The 11,956-nt window shown below is 52.6% G+C and overlaps 2 protein-coding genes across 2 annotated transcripts in view; one reads left to right on the top strand and one right to left on the bottom strand.

Annotated features, from left to right (window-relative positions):
* PEF1 (penta-EF-hand domain containing 1) overlaps positions 1 to 3,060 on the top strand; it is a 16,740-nt gene extending 13,680 nt beyond the window's left edge. Inside the window, exons 4-5 of the mRNA XM_011357812.2 lie at positions 261 to 404; positions 2,060 to 3,060. Coding sequence (XP_011356114.1) covers positions 261 to 404; positions 2,060 to 2,289 — 374 coding nt within the window. The 3' untranslated portion in view covers positions 2,290 to 3,060. The remainder of the gene's footprint in view (positions 1 to 260; positions 405 to 2,059) is intronic.
* Positions 3,061 to 5,156: 2,096 nt separating this feature from the next.
* HCRTR1 (hypocretin receptor 1) lies at positions 5,157 to 11,352 on the bottom strand. Its single transcript, XM_011358058.2, has 5 exons — positions 11,100 to 11,352; positions 10,624 to 10,739; positions 8,864 to 9,090; positions 7,748 to 7,869; positions 5,157 to 6,069 (listed from the first exon to the last, which is right to left on the bottom strand). Exons 1-5 carry the CDS (start codon positions 11,350 to 11,352, stop codon positions 5,894 to 5,896), a joined length of 894 nt encoding a protein of 297 aa, XP_011356360.1. The 3' UTR covers positions 5,157 to 5,893.
* Between the last annotated feature and the right edge of the window lie 604 nt (positions 11,353 to 11,956).

Raw genomic sequence — 11,956 nt, 5'->3', positions numbered from 1 at the left:
TGGTGGTGCGGGGTCAGCTGCCAGAAGAGAAAATGCCAGTTCTGGCAGGGGTGGGGCAGAGGGTGGCCAGGGGTGGGGGCTGGTGCCCCACATGATGAAGATGTAGCTCGGATTTAGCATCTGGGCCTCAAGGCTGTGGTTCTGTGGAGTCTCCTACTCCAGCCTGGGGAGAAGGGCTGCCTCAGTGGTACCCAAGGACCCTTGGCCCTCAATCTTGAACCCTGACTTCCCTCCTCTCCCTCCGCCTGTCCTCCCTGCAGACATGTTTGACAAGACCAAGTCAGGCCGCATTGATGTCTACGGTTTCTCAGCCTTGTGGAAATTCATTCAGCAGTGGAAGAACCTTTTCCAGCAGTACGACCGGGACCGCTCGGGCTCCATTAGCTACACAGAGCTGCAGCAAGGTGAGGGCCATGGCAGGGCACTCAGTGCACAGGCAAAGCCAGACTTTTCTCTTTGCTCCCTAAGATAGAGCAAGGGCTTTTCTCAACTAATACCAAATGTCCAACTGCACTGAAAATTACTGCCCTCGACACAGGCCCACTTCCCACTCCTTCTGTGACCTGGCTGGGGCATTGAGCCAAGAGCCAGAGCAAGGAAACACCTGCATCCAGGATCGGGGCTGGACTTCTGGTGATGGGACTCCTGGCAGTGCTAGGTGAGACAGGCCCAGCTGGCAAGGAGCCATGGGGATGCAAACTCTGCAGCCCAGAGCACTTTGAGACTAGGATGTGTGGCTCATATGGCTCTTTCCCCTCCAGTTTCTAGTATGCCGAATGGAAAGAGCCTTGGACAGGGCTCGGCAAAATGGCTTCCGTTGCTAGCTCTGTTAGAAGGCAGTTTCCTTCCCAACTCTGGGATCTACCCAGACCACTCTAAAAGTTGCAGTTGGGAAGATGACCTGAGGTCACAGCTCCAGGTCTGGTTCCAATTTTGATTCTAGAGGGTGGGTGATTAGTGGGGTGATAACCTGACAAGGAGCTTTGCCCCCTGGGTGGGAGAAAGGGCTCCTCAGAGAACCCAGCTCCTTGCCCTGGCTGTGGATTTTAGTCAGACTAGGAAGTTCTGTGGGTGGAGGTGAGCTCACCATATCTGCACTCTGGTAGAAGGGAAAGATGACCTGTACTGATCACCTACTCTCTTGTGGGGTCCTGTCATGGATATTGGTAAGGGTGATATTACAACAAAACTAATATTTATTGATGAATGCTTGTTATTTGCCAGGCACTGTAATAAGTACTTTTAATATGTTTCATTGTTTATTCTCCCCATGTGATAGGTAACTTTGTTATTCCCTACCCTTATGATTGCCCTTTTACTCATGAGAAACTTGCCCAACGGCCACATACCAAAAGGGGAGCAGAGATTCTAGCCTGAGCTGGTAGATTATGCAGAAAGGAAGGAAGGAAGCCTCCCAGGTGAGGGGAACAGGGGCAGCAGCATGTAGGCTGTGACCTTAGAACTGCCCAGAAGCCTTGCCTGGGAAGATGATGATGATTTTATTTTTAACAAATAATATTCACTGAATGCTTATTATGTGCCAGGCACTTTACCAAGTGCTTTTTGCATGATCTGCTCCTTTCATCCTTACTAGAACCTACCATAATAAGTATTATCCCCATTTAGAGATGTAAGACAGAGGATTACAAGGTTACGCAGCTTGCCGAGGGCCTCTCTTGACTCCAGAGCAGGCCCTGTAACCCCTGTGCTGCACGGCCTCTGATGTCCACCCTGGGGCTCAGGCTTCCTTCTGTAATTCAGGTGAGTTAGAGATGAGCACAGATAGTCTGGTGTCATTCTGGGACCCCACAGGCCCCTGACTGAACAGACAGTAGTGGAGGTTTAGAAAAACAGGGATGGGGCCTTTCAGCTAAGGGAAGCATCCACACAGAGCCCCTGTTGTACTCCTGCCATCTTGGATAAATCCTCGGGACTTCTGTCCTGTTTCTGCTTCGAAGCCAATCCCCGTGAAGTCCCCTGAAGTGCTGTGCTCAGGGAGCTGGTTGATGGCAATGCTCATGACAAGTTTTTGTGTCTGCTGTGTGCCCCTCCTCTCCAGCTCTGTCCCAAATGGGCTACAACCTGAGCCCCCAGTTTACCCAGCTCCTGGTCTCCCGCTACTGCTCGCGCTCTGCCAATCCTGCCATGCAGCTAGACCGCTTCATCCAGGTGTGCACCCAGCTGCAGGTGCTGACGGAGGCCTTCCGGGAGAAGGACACAGCTGTGCAGGGCAACATTCGGCTCAGCTTTGAGGACTTCGTTACCATGACAGCTTCTCGGTTGCTGTGACCAGCCCATTGTAGAGAGTGGCATGCACCAGGGGACCTTGCCTGGCTCCATATAGTGGAAGAAGCATGTGGGCCTCTCTTCTTTTCCTGCCCCTCCTAGAAAAAGATTCTCCCTTTCCTGATGCTGCACTGTTCCACAAGAAGGCTAGGTGTCCTGTGTCATAGCCACCAAATAGTGGGGTCCTGGGATGAGGCCACACTGGTAGGGGCCTGCCCTAGGACAGGACTGGAAGTTGAATGTCTTACAGCCCTGCGCATTTAAGAGGCGCAGCCATGCAGCAGTAACAGGAGACGCCAGTCACTGCAAAAGGGTTAGTGTCCAGCTGGCCGGGCTCCGGCCTCCGGCTTCCCCTCCTGCGCCCCAGCACCAGCAGTGTCGCCCTTCGCACCTGTGTCCCCTCACCCGTGCTGTTCCCGTTTCTCCAAAGTGGAATCTGACCAAGGAGGAGAAAGATTTGCCTGGGGGAACAGTGGCTCGGATCCCACCACCCCCACAAGTCTGCGTATGTTAACTTCTGGGGGCCGTCCCTCCCCAGGGTGCCTAGACAGTCTGCTCTCTGGGCATGTTGGGCCAGGCTACTGCCCTCTGCAGCTCAGACTCCTCACTTGCCCACCATTCTCTGCTTGGCTTCAGTCCCCAGGGGGCAGTTGCTGCTCCCACTGCCAATGCTTTTGTAAAATTTTGTTTAAAATGTTTTGTTCATTTGGGGCCAAAAGTCCAGTGAAACTATAAACTTCAATAAAATGATAAAACTCTGTTCCACATATTCTACCTCACCTTCCCAGCTATGGGTTTATATGCTCATCCATTCCGTTATTCTTTGATTTATTCTTTCATTCACTGAATGTTTGAGTACATCCTCTATACCATGCCATGCAAAAAAAAGGCAGTTCAGGGGTACATGGTCTACCTAAGGCTGCTCCCATTTACCAGGATGAAGTTGAAGGGTAGGGATCTGGGGTCAGCTCAAGAAGCTGACCTTGCGTTTTACAACAGTTTTAGGGCTAGCATTTTGGGATGGAAGCAGCTGCCCTAAACTTTTTACAGCATGGCCTTTTTATTATTTCAAGCCCCAGTTTTATTTTACAGACAAACTCCATTTATTATTATAGCTTTACCCCCATTTTTATTAAGCACAAACATCTGAACTTGCCTGTTGGGTCTTCAGATCAGCGTGATAATCCAGTCTACACCGAATGCTTATAGCGAGCTGACGAAATTTCAGTCAAAAGCCAAGTCACATTCTGATTTGCCTGGGAGACCTTATCCTAGGTAATGGTATGATATCCTTTTGCTTTGGAGGGGCAAAGATTAAGAACTCCAGGCCCTAAGCAGGGGCTCCCCTCCCTGCAGTGGGTGGTTGGGAAAAGAAGCTATGACTTTTTGGCAGCTCAGGCCCCGCAGGTATGTTGGGCTCAGCCAGTTCAACCCTGTTCATTCTCTGTACTACTGGAGTCCTAGAATTTGATGGAATCTAGTTCCTGGAGGCCAGCTCCCGTCCAGACCTAGAATCCCCTCCATGGCCCACTGTGAGTCCAGCTTCTGCTTGCCAATCTCCAATGACAAAGAACTCAGTGCCTTTCTAGGCAGCCCATTTCCTCCTTGACTCCTAGAACCTTCTTCCCAATGTGGTTTCCAAATCCTGCCACCTGGAAACCACCACCCATTGGCTACGGTTTTCTCTTCTGGGCCACCCAGAACATATATCATCCCTTTCTCCATGCCAGCCTTCTAGATACTTGGAATCTGCTACCACATTTCCCCCAAGTCCTCCCAAGCTCTTCAGCAACTCTTGACTGAGCATTGCTCCCCTTGGCACCTTGGTCACCTCCCCTGAATTTTCTCCAGTTCATCCAAGTCCCCCAAATGGAGGCCCTGGGCTCACCATGGCACTGGGTTCAACCAGTAGAGTAGAACTACTGCCATTATGGAAAGTTTCTGTCATTTCTTTGTTCCCACTGAGCCAAGCATGTACTAAAACCCATCTTCAGATTAGTGCCAATCATAGTCTCAGCTGGTGCTCAGCTGAGGCCAGGGAGCCCAGGACCTAGGTTGGTACTTGCGGGCATGGTTGGTTCTGAGCTTGGGGGCCAACCCTCACACCTCCTTCTGCACACTGCACCTCCAAGCCTGGCTTCAAACTTGACAAACAGCTTTGGATCCTAAAGCCAGCAGGAGTGCAGAATGGGCAGTATAGCCCAGCCCACCTGGCCACACCTGCATATCTGTGGAACTGTCCATGAGTGCAGGGTTGGTGAGTGATCTATAGAGTGGGATGATAGACTACACCTTCCACCCACCCGTGTGATGCCTAAAAATCTCTGGACTGGGCCCCTGGCAGGATCATGGTTTCACCCCACTTCTAGACAGGTGAGGTCAAGAAGGAGCCCACAGCTCCATTAATCAGACTAAGCAGACCCAGTGGTGCGCGCGGCTGGGCTGACCTCTGCCAGATGTCCCCTGCCTCTCTCAGCAGAGCAGTACTTCAGACTGTGTTCCACCTTCTGCTCTGGCAACAAGGATCAAGGCATCTGGCAGCCCGCTGATCATCTTGGTGGCAGACAGAGCACGTCTAGCCAAGTCTGTGGCTTTCTCTTATTATCCAGTGAGTTCATAGAGAATAAATGCAAGCCCTAATTTCCAAGAAGGTGCAGAGAATAGTCGTCTGTTAACCCCACTGTTTGCCCACCTTACCCCCTTACCTTCCAAAGGCCTCTGGGCCTGTGAGCAGACAGATATGCCAAGGATCGAGATCCCGAGCATCAGAATTGGTACTGCCTGAGGAAGCAGCACTGTGTGTGCTCAGGCCTGGCTAGGAGCCCATCTGGGATGCAGTGTGTTGGGGGATGGGAGGTGGGAGTAGTCCCTAGGTAACAGCATTCCAGTGCTGCCTGTTTTCCTTCCCCACCTGCACCCCTGCACTGACTTCCCCACCTTCCTTGTTCCTAACCTAAGCACAGATTTTGTGCAATTACAAGGAAAGGGAACATTCAGTGCCAGGCTTTTAATTACAATTGCTTCGGGCTGCTGTCCTCCATGCTAAATGGCAACATGGAAAGTGTTTTATCACACCACAAAGCCAAAAGGGTCCGGTCTACGGTGCGTGCGCTTGGCACCTGGTGAGCATGGGGCTGTGTTCCCACAGGAGAAGGGCTGGGCCCAGATGAGTTCACCGGGCATCAGAGTGGCTGGCCAAGTCTAGCCGAGGCTTTAGGGAGCCACTGGGCCAGATGGAAATGCCTGCTGGGGCCCTTCTAGCAGACTCCAGGGAAGGCTGGTAATTGGGTAGGAGAGAGGTGTTTGGGAGGAAGGCCAAGCTCTGCAAGGATGATGAGGATGGATGGTACTGTGGCATATGGCCAAGTGAGAAGAATGCAACGATAATCTTGTCCACAACACTTTACACTTTACAAATTGCTTTCCACTTTCTTGAGCATGCTTAATCCTCACATCAGTCCTGTTCAGGGGACACAGAGAGAAGGGAAGTGACTTGCCCAGAGTCAAACAGGTAGAAAACCAGGACTGGAGCCCTGGCCTTGCACTGCATCCAACAGTCTTTCCACAAGGAGTAGGGGCTGGTCCCCCAGGAGCCAATAGCCCTTGCTCAAGGCAGCACCGTGGTGACGCTGGTGAGCACCACGTGCTCTGAGACTTTGGAGACGGAGCACCGGCTGTGCAGGCTGGCAGAGGAGCGGGGGCTAGGGGCTTTCAGAGAGCCGCAGGGACCCAGGCCAGGCAGGCAGCAGGAAAAGGCAGCCTTAAACTGCTCCCGGAATTTACCTTAGTTGGGAGACAGAAGACACAGCCATAAGGAGACAGGTGTAGCGGAAAGGTGCCTTGGGCCCAAGGACACCCACGCAACTCCAACCAAGCTGCCTGTGAGGGGGCGGGAGGGAAGAGTGGAGCTGGGAGGGAGAATGCCCCAGGGCCACCCCTTCACTGCCAGGAAGAGTGAGGACAGAGGCCTCACTCAGAGTGGGTCTCCAGGGAGAAGTGCAATTTTTATCTGATTCCTTGACTGCGCTCTGGCTCTGAGCTCAGCTCAAAACGTGGCCTCTGGCTCAGGAGCCTCAGGTCACCTCTGCCCTCCTTGTTGTGTAGGTGGAGGAGCTTGGGGCTCACCTTCCGTCTAGGCTTTCCCCATCTCTGCTCCAAGGTGATAAAAGCGACAGCAGTAGTAGCCCTCACACCAGGCACCGTAAACGGGTGTCTTGGCCTTGACCCCCAGGAGAGGTGGGGTCCTTTAAATTCACTTCACAGATGAGACACACAGAGCTGCAGTGGTTTGCCCGAGGTCACCACCCAGCCAGAAGGCGGACCGTTTCTAATGCCAAAGCCCTTTGCTTAATGAATACGAGAGTGGTGAAGGAGCAACTACCACGGCCACCGTGTTCAGCCGAGGGACACCAGAGAAACAGGTTTTTGTCTGGAACCGAAACCTCCTTGATCATGTTTCATCATCCCGCCAGCCTCTCTGGTGCCCAGCAAAGGGCCAGGCACACAGTAGGTGCTCAGTAAATGTAGACCAAACACTGCAGCACTCCATTCATCCCTTCTGTTCTCTGAGCTGCAAACCATCCGGCCAGCCTCTGTTCAGTAATTCTTGAGCCTCAGTGAGGGTTATAATATTGACCCCTGGTCCCTTTCAACCTTTTCTTGAAGATTATTTGTGTCCAGGCTTGAACAGTCATCTGGACCAGTCCTTTAGGCCTCGTCCCAGAGTCAGAGGTCTGGTGAGTCACACTTTTGCTGAGTCAAAGTTAGGGGTGCATGACCACTCTGAGACTGAGGTAGAGGGAGCCAGCCGATAGGAACTGTGGGACAGCTGAGAGGAGGCCCTAGTGGGGGCGAGGGACTGGCAGGCCTGGAATTCCAGAGAGGGGACTAGGAAGGCTAGTGCTGGAGGAGGCTGGATCCAGGGATAGCCCTCCAAATTCTGGTTCCTCTGCTAGTGTGTATCTAGCCTGAGAAAGCCCTCTGGCTGCCCGGGGCTGCCTCTGCTGGTGACCCTCTCTTTCCTCTGACACCCCAATTATGCAGTCATCTCCTCAGGCCCTCTTCCCACAGGCATGGATCCCTCTGGAGCTTCTGTTAACCAGAAGGGCTGATTGGAAGTCCTGCTGTGCATGCACCAGGCAAGGGTAGAGATGAGCTGGTCTAACTGCTCTCCTTCCCACCCACTCACTGATCTGTATAATCTGCAAAACTGGGTCCTGGGTGGTGGTTAGCTTTTTCTGGCCACATTCGAGAGTGTCGCTGGTCTCCCACTCAGACCAAGGCTCCTGGGCGGGGCCAAGTCTTCTCCCTGAGTGGGAATTCCCAGAGCAGGGTTAAGATCCCCGGAAAGGAGCAAGTATCTCCTCCCCTGTCATCCTTTATTCGGCCTAGGCTGGGGATAGGGAGGCTATTTTCCTGGGGACTGTTGCCCTCAGTCACTCTGTCTCCCCAGCCCACTTACCACTGAGGAAGTTGTAGATGATGGGGTTTGCAGCGCTGTTGGCATACACCAGCCAGTGGGAGAAGGTGAAGCAGGCATAGATAGCTTCTCGGTCGCTGGCTTGGTGGAACATCCCGAACACCCTAGAGGACAGGACAGTCAGAAATGGGGCAGATGTGTGTATACGCGTTTGTGTGGCGTTGCTCATAGAACTCAAGCTACAGGTCTTTAAAGTACAGAAGCTACCCCTCCGTCCGCCTGGTAGCCCTTTCCTGGGTCCGGGGTCTTGACTACAGTTTTTTGTCTTGAGCAACAGAGAGTATGACTAGAGTAGGCCCAGGGACAGGGACTAGGGTACATCTGCTCAGTTACCAGCTATCTAATCCCCTGAGGCTCCCCATCTACTTTCTCATCCATCCTGATAGCAGCATGATGGGAGTCATAGGCACCATCCATTTTTCAAAGAGGGAAACTATTTGAGGCTCAAAGAAGTCTTGAGCATGGCTATGTGACAGGCCCAAGGTCACATAGCCATGGAGCAGCCAAGCACAAACTCACACTGAGATGGTCTCATGTCAAATACTCCATGTTCTTTCCTCGTACCTCATGGCCTCTCACTTGTGGTGCCCCTGTCTCCCTCTGTTTAGCATGCTGTCCCTTCTACAGGGCTTGGTCCCTCCCTTCCTTCTAGTCTGCCAAATGGCACTTCCTCAAAGAGGCTTTTTAAAAACCATGATATCTTAGAAAAGATTTAAAACAAAACAAAACAAAACACCAACCCCTGTCACTGTCACTCTCTATCCACTTTCATTATTTTATTTTTCTTCATAGCAGTTATACTATGTATTTATTTCTCTCTCCCACTGGACGTAGTCTCTGTAATGGCAGGGACTCTGTCTTGTACACTGTTCACTGTGTTTTCAGCCCTACCATCTGATGAGTGGATGATGGAGGTCAGGACTGTAGTTATTCACATGTTACAGATGAGGAGATTGAGGCCCAGAGAAGAGAAATGACCTTCCCCAAGGTCACACCATGGCCTTGGCGTGGAGCCAGGTCTTTCTCCAAAGCAGAGAGAGCTCCTTCCTCTGACCCCACCACCACCACCCACTCCAATGTCTCCCCACGTGTTCTCACCTCTTAAGGACATTGAGGACACTGATGGGCAGGTAGCAGAGGGCAAAGACCAGCAGCACTACCATCAGCATCTTGGCTGTCTTCCTCCGGGCACGCATCTGCTTCACCTCAGCCAGGAAGGCCCGGGCCCTAGGCAGAGGTTCTGCACTGGGGTCCTGCCCCTGCTCTTCGGGCTGGTCTGAGGGCGGCTTCCAGTTTCTCACCAGGGCCGATGTGGTGCCAGGGATCTGTCCAGCACAGAGATAGCGATGGTAGGAGGAGCTTCCGGTGGGAGAAGCTCCTGGTGGGAGGAGCTCGTGGTGGGAGGTCGGTTTCCTTTTCAGGGCTCTGCTTCAGGCTGGACCCTGGGGCAGGTGGAGGTGGATGAGGGGAACAAACCCTTGCAATAGGAAGGAACCTAATATTCATGATAAAGACCAAGACTGGACTGAGGGTGAACACCATACCTTCATTTTTCATTAGCTCATTGTGAGACCACCCCCAACGTGCCTTTGGGGAAGGTATTCTTGGCCCTCAGTTTCAGATGAGGCAACTTAGAGGCAGGGGACACTTGACAACATCCTCCCAGCTGCCCATCCATCCTCCTTGGATCACCATCTCCTAAGATCACCACCTCCATCTGTGGGGTAGGAGTGGAGGTGAGCTGTGCCTCCCGCTGGCCCATGCCTGCCTATGGTGAAATCTGGGCAAGGGGCAAGTAGGTGGGTAGCATGGAATGACCTGGGCCTCAGAGCACAGATCCCAGCCTTGGGTCAGTACCCATCAGCCTATGATGGTTCCAGGCTCCCGGCACAGCCATTGATATTCTTGAAGCCTCTTCTACCACTGGATGCCTGAATCACCCCGCAGCAGAGGGCATGAAGCTCGAGTCCAGGAGACTTGGGGTCTAGGGCCAGCTCAGCCATTCACGAGCCATGTGACCTTGGTTAACTCACTTTCTTTTTCTGAGTCTTGGTTTTCCTGTCTGTTAGATGAGGAGAGCGACTGCTGCCACCTTGCCTGGGAGCTGTGTGGAGCAGGTGGCATGTGCTGGTAGACTGCAAGGCTGGCCTTGTTCTAGCTTGCATCCTCTCACTGTCCAGACACTGACCCGACACTGACCCAGGACTCACTCCTGCTGGTGCCAAGGGCCTCTAAGCACTCCCCACATTTCCTCCTCCCCCCACTCACCACAATAAATACTGCCTAAAATCTGCTGCAGTCAGTTTGTAATAGGAAGAAGAAGGCAGGCCCTGGAACCAGGAAGGCTCTGCCACTCAGCATGTTCAGAATGGGTAACATTGCTGCTTTGGTCAGATAGTTATGAAGACATTGTGGGCAACATGCCTAATTTGGCAAGCAACATGGAGGTGCTATTGTTCTGGCACTGAACTGAGCACTGGAATCCCACAGATCTGGGTTCGAGTCCCTGCCCTTCCACTCACTGAAGGAGGGATTTGGGAGAAGTTGCTTTGCCTCTCTGGGTCTGTTTGTTCATATATTAAGTTGGGGATAATATATGGTGGTTAAGAGGATGCAAGACTGCCTGGAGGTGCATGGTACAATCAGTGGCAGCTACTGATACTAGAACAATATCAGTTACTATTTGGTTCCAGGATTGGCAGTAGTGCTTTTGGCTTTGAGTTTGATATGTCCCTGGGTGTTGCCTCTCTCTGGCTGCAGACAGGATGGCATGTTCTGAAGGCAAAAAACTGTCTAGTCTTTTAGACCAGCACCCCATCCCCTCCCAGCCCAAATAGCGACACCAGAGTGGGCCTCACCTGGCGACCCCAGAGCTTGCGGAAGATCTGGAAATAAGCCATGGCCATGAGGCCCAGCGGGGCCAGGTAGGTGACAATGAAGAAGCAACTGTGGTAGATCTTGGGATAGAGGTCATCTGTAGGAACCAAAAGATGGAAAGTTTGGGCCCAATGTGGGACTTCCCAGCCTTTCCTGGTAAGCAATGCCACCTTGCCCCAACTAGGGCCAAAGCAAGCAGCTGAGCCCCATACAGGGACCATGGCAGAGAGAGCCTTGGAGTTGCCCAACCTGGGGGTGCCCATCCTGAAGGAATCCCTAGCAGATGTCTGTACTAGAAGAGGTACCCACCCTGGAGTTGCAGTTGGTAGATGCCTGGTCTAGGGTGTCCTCCGAGAAGACACCCACCCTGGATGCCCTGACAAATTTCTGCTCTAGGGGAGTATGTGACTCAGAGGGGCCCACTTCACGGATGCCTGCCCAAGGCTCCCGCCATTACCTGCCCAGCGTTCATCACAGACAGAGAAGAGCCGGGTGCGATTGGCTAGTTCAGGCAGCACACTGCTGCATTCCATAACAGCAGCCTGGGGTACCATAACAGCCAGCGACACAGCCCAGATGCCTAGGATGGAGCCACGGGCACGCCGGGCGGTGCTCTTGAACAACAACGGGTGGCAGATGGCATACCAGCGGTCCAGGGCGATGAAGCTGAGAGTCAGCACTGCCACTGACACAGACACGGCCTGCCCCATGGGGACACAATGTCAGTCCTCTTGGGTGCCACCCAGAGACATGGGGTGAATGATAGGGCTCACAGCCCAGAAATACCAAGCAGCTAGGTGCAGTGCACATCCTGACCCCGCCACTTACTGGCTGTGTAAATTTGGGCAAATCACTCACCCTCTCTAAGCCTTGCCTGCAGAGTGGGAATACATCATTCACCTGGCAAGATTCTCATGAGAATAAATGAAATTATGGCTAGAAAATGTCCAGCTTGAGACCTGGCACAGAGTAGGTGCTCCCCTGCTATGAATAATAACTTAACACTTATGGAACTTCCTACATGCCAGACATTGTCCTCATTATCCTCACCGCAATCCCATGAGGTGGGGTCTCATCCCCTGTTACAGAAGAGGAAACTGAGGCAAGGAAGGTTAACTATCTCCCAGGGTGATTTTCCTCATCTGCCTGTCTCTATTCTCAGGGTTGCTAGAGTTAATCAGTTGAATGGAAAAACCTCAAAACAGTGGGAAATCCAAGAGGCATTCCTCACTGCCCTGGGATGCTATCCCTTCCTCAGGCTGTTGAGAAACAGGCCTCATTCTGGGAGGCAGGGATGAGCCTACGCTCCAGGTG

This window comes from Pteropus vampyrus, unplaced genomic scaffold, assembly GCF_000151845.1.
Source record: "Pteropus vampyrus isolate Shadow unplaced genomic scaffold, Pvam_2.0 Scaffold36, whole genome shotgun sequence".
Taxonomy (NCBI): Eukaryota; Metazoa; Chordata; class Mammalia; order Chiroptera; family Pteropodidae; genus Pteropus; species Pteropus vampyrus.
The sequence above is the reverse complement of the archived record's forward strand: the minus strand, read 5'-3'. Positions and strand labels throughout refer to the sequence as shown.